This window comes from Lipotes vexillifer, unplaced genomic scaffold, assembly GCF_000442215.2.
Source record: "Lipotes vexillifer unplaced genomic scaffold, Lipotes_vexillifer_v1.1 scaffold625, whole genome shotgun sequence".
Lineage (NCBI taxonomy): Eukaryota > Metazoa > Chordata > Mammalia > Artiodactyla > Lipotidae > Lipotes > Lipotes vexillifer.
In genome coordinates, this window is record NW_006771655.1 from 1,201,011 (window position 1) to 1,209,206 (window position 8,196).

Here is an 8,196-nt window from a genome sequence, read left to right on the forward strand (position 1 = left end):
TCCCCTGCATCGGCAGGCGGACTCTCAAGCACTGCGCCACCAGGGAAGCCCTATACACGTACTTTTGAAAGAGTTCTTTGAGAGACACATTCAGGTATTTTTGAATGAAACGACACAATGTTTACAGAAAAGGACATGTGTCTGAGAACAGGGGAGCAGAGACGCAGGTGGGTGGCGAGACGGGGGAAGATGGTCACGGTGGCTGGTGGTTGAGCGCACAGCCTTCTGTATCCTAGTCTGTCTGCTTGAAACTTCCCTCATTTCCCCAAGTTAAACAACATAAGACAAACGAAAGCAAGCAGGTTCTTTCACGAAGAGCTTGACTGGGAAGGAGAGGCGAGAGCTGGGCCAGTGTTTGGGGTGAGACCTGGGCTCGGGTGGGACACGGGGTCACGGCACGTCTGGAGCCCAGCGGGCAGCGTGAATACCCGACCCTGGGTGGCCGTCTCCCTAGCTGCCCACATGGCGACGGTGCCTCCTTGGTGTGGACGATCCAGCGCCCACTCTGCCTGCAAAGCTCAGCTGCAGCCCCGCTCCTGTCCACCCCGAGCTCTGTGACACTCAGAGGCCCGCCCCGTGTGGCTTGACCCTGGATGGCCTCAGCCCCTTCCAGGACCCATGGGAGGCCATTTCCCTTCTGCCCAGAGGGTGCCCTCGTCCAGGGCAGGACTGGGGTCTCCCCGCCTTCAGGGGCCTGGCGAGGGGTGGGCTGCAAGCCACCGGTCGGGTGAACCGCAGGGTTCTCTGGAGACTCCGGCCGAGGACGTGGACTCCGAATGGTGTGGCGTTTGCGATCCTTTCCAAATAAAGAGCTACGCGTTAGAATATTCTCTATAACCTTCCTACACTGATGGAAGTAAAGTTATGAATAATGTCGTTTCCCTGCCAGTGCTGCCTGGGCTCCCGTGTCTGCTAGGAAAGGCCGGAGCCCAGGCAGGGCGGTGTGGGGAGCCCGGGGGGCGTGAGAGGGATGCCCGGGTTTGGGGGAGCGGCTGACCCCACCGTGGCGGGAAGAACGCAAGGTGGGCCTGGTGCAGCCGAGGTGCTGCCGGGGGGCAGACTGGGGCAGGGCCGGAGGCTCCCATGGGCCCCTCTCAGGAGCACATCGTGCTTCCCTGCGGACACGGGATGCACTGAGGGGAGGAACTGGAAAAGCGACGGGATGGGGTCTGGGCCCAGGAAGGGTCAGTCCAGCGGGGCATGGAGGACGGGTGGAGGGTGGCTCCAGAGGCTCCTAGGGCTCCCGCGGGAGAGGTCTGGGGTCCAGCTCACCCCCTGAGGGGCCCCTGCCCCGCCCTCTGTCTCAGCATCAACGAGGCCCGCCCCCGGGCCGTGTCTGATTGCTCTACTGGCCTAGTGCCGGGGGGGCGCCCGGAGCTCTCGGTGCATCTGCTCCTGTTACCCTGCCCCCACTGCGCTTGCAGAGCACTTGGAAACCGATGCGGACGCCGGGCCCGTTGTTTCCTTCCCCACGCGGGCCTCAGAGCAGGCATCCTGGGGTCAGGGGTGCAGGGGAGAGAGCCCGGAGGGGCGGCAAAGGCCCAGTGGTATCTTGCTATTCTCCCCGGCACGACGAGGGGACGGGCAAACTCTGCACCCACTCCACCTCCGGGCCCCACGGCCCTGGGTCGGGGGCTGCAGACGCTCCACCGCCGACCTGAGCTTTCACGGGCACGGCCCACCGGACGCAGAGCGAGTCCTGCCTCCTTCACTGAAGAACCCACAACGTTCTTCCTCCTGCTGGGTCTCAGGGACAGGGCGGACCTCGGCCCCGGGTCTAATCAGGGGTGAGCTGTTGGGACATCTGGGATCACAGAACAACACAAGGAAACTGCGGGCTGTGGCTCAGACCTGCATCGAGGGACCCACCAACTCCAGCAAGAGATGCAAAGGGAGAGACAGGCCGGCGCCACACCGAAGTCCCTGCATGGGGACTTTTGTGATGGTGACTTCCCACGGCAGGAAGGTGATGGCCGAGACTGGCCTGGGTCTCCCCCTCTGGAGCGAGGCGGTTTCCCGGTGAGGCTCGCACACAGGCACCCCCACTAGCAGCCCTCCGTGGCCCCGGCCCCCATCTTCCTGTGTGTCCAGTGAGAGCTGGAGCCCGATGCAGCCACACAGCTGCACACCGGGCCGCGAAGCCCATGCGTGCTTTGCTGGGCTGTGCGGAGCTCCCCCTCCCTACACCCCAGACCCGCAGCCCTGGCCCCGCGACAGTCTGTGAACGTCAGGTGCGTCTGGGCGTCAGGTCCGGCCCAGGCCCAGCACTTGGCTGACTCAGCCGCTCTCCGGCCCGGAACTGCCTCTGCCCGACGGCAACCTGTCTGGCCAGACCCGCCTCGGGTTCGCACTGGGTTTCTCCTCTGCCCAGATCGTGAGCGTCTCAACTCTGCAGATGGCACGGTCTGAACGTGGACAGAGTCCATCTGCTCTGACTTTAAAACTGGGCCAAGGTCCAGGGGAAACAGGATGAACGGGGCCAGGGGCCGCTCACCTTGGCCTCCACCCCGGCCCTCCTAGGTCAGGTGGCCGGGAAGGGAAGCCACTAACCATCTTCACCGTGACCTGCGCCTCAGGGAATCAACCCCGACTCGGGGGCTGCAGCGGCACCTCCAGGGACCGAGCACTTGGCCGGAGCAGAGGCTGCTGGTCCTCCGCAGAGGCTGGGAGGTGCGGGTCAGGGCAGCCGCTGATGGGGTCCAGGAGGGGGTCCCTGCTCTACGAGGATGGGTGCTGTCACCCCCTTTCCCGAGTGAAGAAGCCGGCAGCAGGGTGGGGGGCGGCCCCTGTCTGCTTCCGCGGTCCCCACCCCCAGAGCCGGCAACACATGCTCTGTCCTCATGGTTCCCTGCAAGGCGCTCAGGGAAGGATCCGTTTTTGACCCACTTGGAACAAGAGCCCAGATGGAAGCCTCAGGCTTTGTTAGGAGGGGCTGGGTCTGCTCTGCTGCTGTCGGGGCCCCTCGTGGTGTCAGAGCCCCTGGGGATTCTCAGCCACCACGGCCCCTGAAAGGGCAGAGGCTGCAGGGCAGGCGGGAGCTGGGGCTGTAGGCGCCTTGGGGGTCTCCTCCGTCGGGGGTCTCCCCTCCCCGCCCGGGCCCCGGGGGCTCGGGGAGGCTGCGTGGCTCCCCTCCTTCCTGTCCGAACCTGCTCTTCCCCACCTTCACTCCCCCAACATTACAGTGTTTGCAGTGCTCCAGGCAACCAGGAAGCCCCGAGCACCCCGGACACTGGGGTGAATCAGAGGGGTCTTTGCGGCACAGACAGGAGGTGCAGAGAGCAGAACGGGTGGCGTGTTCCAGAGCAGAGGGGTCCCTAGTTCTGCCCAGGCTGGGCACAGGGCGGCCAGCCTGGCCAGGCCTTGAGGCGCTGGCCTTGAAGGTGGGCTGAGCAGAAGACTGGAGGGTCTTCCAGGGACTGGAGTGAAGAGCAGGGGTTCCAGGCGGATGCAGCGCGGTGTGGGTGGGACGGCGTATGTTCCGGGGGAGCAGCCTGGGAGGTCTGGAAACACAGACGTGTCCCAGGCAGGAGGACAGCCTTATCCTGAAGGTGGGGCCTGTCCTCCAGTAGTAAGTGTCCTGAAGGCCAGGATATGGGCTCCTTTCAGCTGTAGAACTCCGAGAACACAGAGCTGGGCCTGGAGGTTTCACAGGGCTGGGGGCGGGGGTGACTGGCACAGCAGTCCTGCTGGGGAACCCAGAGACACATCTCCCAGAAGCAGCTCTGGCCCCTTGGAAACTCTGCCATGAGTGCCGCACTGACAGCTGAGCAAACACCCAGCCCCCTTCTGGCAGCAGCACCTAGATCTCCCCTGGGGATCTGGGGATCCCTCCTCCCGCGCGGTCCATGTGGTCCAGGTAGAGATGACATCATCCCCTGGCTTTGGGACCTCAGGTCATTGGCTGCAGCAGATGGGCGTGTAAGGCAGGCTAACAGGGGCCAGTGGACTGCCACTGTAGGCACCGTAGAAAAAGGAAACGCTCTTTCTGCCGCCTGAAGCTACAGGGCCACCTTGATGAAGAGCCCGCCCCAGACAGGAGAGAGCTGTGAGGAGAGTGGAACCAAGAGGGGACGTGGGACCAGCCTGTTAGGGTGCTGGATCCAGCCATGCCTGAAGCTGTACCCAGGCTCTTCAACTTTTCTGTTATGTGAATTGATAATTGATTCTTTCAGCTTAGGCCTGTTTGGGTTTCCATCTCTTGCAAACTGGAGTCCTTACTAAGGTATTATTTTTACCAAGTTGAAACGCCTGGACTCAGAAATCAATCTCAATGAGAAATCTCCTAAGGATTACGTTTTCTCTCTGAGGTTAAAAGGATTTAAATGTTACATATTTGGACTGGAGGGGACCCAAAGATCATTAACTCTCAACCTCTCATTGTTCTGTAGATGGGCCAGACCAATCCAGTAACCACGCAGGGTCTCAGTCATTCATTCACCACTTACTGACTGAGCAGTCCAGGCGTGTCCTGGACATTTATCCTGCAGGTGGGACAGGCAAGTTGGGGGCACCGTTGGGACAAGAACCCCGGTCTCCTCACTCCTAGCCCACAGCTTTCCCCTCTGCACCACGGTCCTCAGGGCCAGGGCTCAGAGAGGTGAAGTAACTGGCCCCGCGTCACACAGCTGGAAACCGGCCGAGCCGACACCCAGATGCTCAGGGCAGTCTAACTCGGGAAACCGTGTTGTTTCCAGGCTGTTTTCACACAAGTCTGAGGGTTTCATGCCGACCAGTTTGCGATATGACGAAGCGTCTGGCCAGGCGAGTGGAAATTGGCCCCAGTGAACTTTATTTTCTGCAGGCCTGGTTAGCAGCACTGCTCAGTATCGGAACGAAACCATTATAAGGGGCCCTTGGGCTGTGAGAGGCGGAGGCTGGGAGGGCAAAGGGTAACTGGCAGCCACGCTGGAAGCACTGGCCTCCTCCTCTCAGAATGTTCTCTGCAGCGTAAACACAGACGGCAGAGCAATGCACTGAGGGCTAAACATCCGCCTCTGTGCCCCGGCCCCTGCTTTCCGTGTTCCTGATGGAGTCTGTTTGGAGGCTGCCGCCCACGCCGCGGTGGCAGAGCCAATGGACGACCCCACCCCTACCCCGGGGAGAGTCAGCATGGGGGCAGGTGTGTGTTGGGAGAGGGGCCCCCGTGGAGGGGGCGGGAGCGGCCAGCGCCCTGCATCATGGCCAGGCCACACGGGCTCAGCCTCAGCTCAGCACTTGGGAAAAACACCTGGTCCACCCGAGTTCACAGTGGCTCCACCACAAACCCGAGAGGTGGAAACAACCCAGGTGTCCACTGATGGGCCCACAGGTAAAGAAAATGCGGTGTCTGACCACAGTGGACATGCCTACTGCATGAGAAGGAACAGAGTCTGACGCCTGCTACAGCATGGATGAACCAAGAAAACACGCTGAGTGAGAGAAGGCGGGTGCGAAGGACAAATGTGGTGAGCCCGCGCCTAGGAAGTACCTAGACTAGGCAAATTCACAGACAGAAAGTAAATTAGAGGCCGTCCGGGGCCGTGGGGAGGGGAGAGGGAAGGGTCTGCTGACGGGCGAGGGGCTCCTGTTTGGGAAGATGAAGGACCCCAGAGGAGACGGGGGGCAGTGGCCGCACAACAGGTGAATGTGTTTCATGCCCCTGAGCTGGATGCTTGCCAGTGACGAAGTCGGCACGTCTCACATTAACTGTGCTTTACCACAAAACAAACAAACAGCAAACAAGCAAACGCAGAACGAGACCCATGAACTGGGCACACCCCATGGTCGCCCGCTGGCTGGCAGCGGCCCCAGGGCCGGCTGGGTCTCCCGCCCAGGCTCCAGCCCTGTTCTCTGGACGTCTGCCCTGGTCCTGGGCCTGAGGCCCTGTCCGGAGTGCCTGGGCCCCCGCAGGCTGGGTCCTTCCCCTGGAGTGCAGGCTGGCGGTGGGCAGGTCAGCTCTGCAGGTCGCAGCTGGCCGGCCGTGCGCCCTCAACCCAGCGGTACGAAGGCCCGCACTGATGCCCAGCGAGGTCCCAGAGCTCCTGCTCTGACGGATGGCACGCGCCACGTCCCCTCCCTGAAATGTCCCCTCCCTGCCACGTCCCCCGTCTGCCCGCGTGGGCTCTTCTGTGGCCAGGCCCATGTCCTCCTGGAACGCCTGGCCCCTGCCCCAGCTGCTCCAAGGAATCTCCACCTCTCCCGCCAGACAGACTTTTGTGTAGAGGCCAATGCGACCTCCTGGTGGCTCACTTGGTTTATCCTGGCTTACACGAAAATACTGTGGGACCGTTCCAGAAAAATCCTGCTAAGCTAGGCCCTCAGTGCTGATTGGTTTACGACGATAACCTCTCCAAATTGCAAAAGGTCACCTGATGCGTCCTGTGCACCGGCTGAGTGACCAGAACCCCTCTGTCCTCCGGCAAGCCTGGGTCTCCGTCCTCAGAGGGATTCCAAGCATCCTTCACCCTCCCAACTCCACACCAGCAGATCTGAGCAGAGCCCTCAGGCCATCTGCCAGGCTCAGAGGAGACGGCCGTCGGCGGGGCGGTGGGCGTCGGGGGGTGGGGTCGCCCTGTGGGCCAGAGGGCAGGCGGCACAGCTCGCTGCAGGCCAGCTGGGGCCAGGCGCACTCTGGCCTCCACACAGGACACGACGTCTCCCTGTGGGTTAGCCCCACGGAAGGGACGGTCCTTGAAACAAACCCAGGGCCACCTCTTACCTAAAAGGGGTACAAACGTGGATCCACATGGCTTTTCGAGACCTGGGAAGGGCCTGTTACAGATGGTCAGGCTGACTCAGTGCCGGGGCCACTGCCCGGGGCCAGCCAGAGACGGCAGCTGACAAACATCCCCCCTCCACACACCTAGGTTCCCACGGAGGCGACAGCATCGCTCCCCTAGAGCAGGTCCTGATAAATCCAGACGGTAAACACCCCTGAATCTCAAAAGCAAGACTTGGCCGCTGCCCCCGTCGGGACACCCAGCCCTCGGCCTCTTTCCAGCCGTGACCGGAAGCCTCCTGCCCTGCCAGAAAAATGACCTTCATCGAGGGGGACGCTGCTGGCGCCTGAGCTCCGGGCTGGGGGTGGAAACGCGGGACCTACCGGCCTCGCCGACGAAGACCTCCACGGGCGCGCTGGCCGGGCTCTCGCCGATGACGTTGTAGGCTGTCATGACCACTTCATAGCGCCGGTATTTCTTCAGATCTGCAAGGGCCAGGGGCCAGGGGTCGGCTGGCGGGACCCCCTCCCTTTCTTAGAAAACTCCCTCCATGAGCCACGTTGAGGGACCAGTGCCCCTTGAGAAGACGTGCGGGAAGAGCTCTTTCTTGCAGAGAGAGGTCTGCGAGGGGCCTGCCACCCTCTGTCCCAGCATTAGTGACACTCGTGAGGCAAAGACGCAACCCATCCCGCACTCAGGGGAAGGCGGCAGCAGGCTCGTCCTCTGAGGGAAAGAAGCTAGGATCCAGGGCCTGACCCAGGCTTGCCTTTTGGTCCAGAATCTCTCCGTAAGCGTAGGAACCGACGGAGTGAGATCCTGGCCCGGTAGGGCAGGCAGAACCTTGACCACCTTCAAGGGAGAGCCTGGAGGTCGGATCCGCTGCACCTCTGCTGAGCTAGCTGCTCGCTGGGAGGCACGATTTGCAGGAACCATGCACCCAGGTGGTCCGGCACGCACCTGGGGCCTCGGGAAAGCCACGCAATGGGGAGAACCTTCCAGAATGTTTTGGCTTAGAGGTCAGCTGCTCTCATCATGTTGGCTAGTACAGAGCTCGTGCCTGGCTACGGGGCCTGGGTGAGGTGTCTAGATTCACACGTCATTTTCTTCCCAGGACATGGCCATTAAAACCTCAAAGGCCTCGGTTTGCCGATATGTGTACATTTCGTGGTCAAGGTTCTGTCCACGTGGTCCAGCCGTGCTGCCAGACAAACAACCAGGCTTCGTCTCAACCCTGGGACTCGTGTGGCCCGGGAATACACGGAGACACACCAGAGTGGATGCTGCTGTGTGGTTGGGGCCGCCCCTCCCGCACTTCATAACCGCGACTGGAGGGCCTGGACGAGACCCCGGGAGGGAGCTCTCCTCACTGGGGCCGGGCCTGCACTGGACTCTTCACCTGGCTGCTCGGGGAGGTCACGTCTGGGGGAGCGCCCGGCCCAGGAGGGACTTGGCGGAGAGACAAGGAAACAACCAGGGAGCGATGGGTGGGTGGGGGGGG

General features: G+C 62.1%; 1 protein-coding gene across 1 annotated transcript in view; it reads right to left on the bottom strand.

Moving 5' to 3' along the window:
* SDK1 (sidekick cell adhesion molecule 1) overlaps nucleotides 1–8,196 on the bottom strand; it is a gene marked incomplete at its 5' end in the record, with an annotated part of 365,000 nt that overhangs the window by 54,573 nt on the left and 302,231 nt on the right. The window contains one exon of the mRNA XM_007447090.1: nucleotides 7,082–7,183. Within this exon, the coding sequence (XP_007447152.1) occupies nucleotides 7,082–7,183 (102 nt within the window). The remainder of the gene's footprint in view (nucleotides 1–7,081; nucleotides 7,184–8,196) is intronic.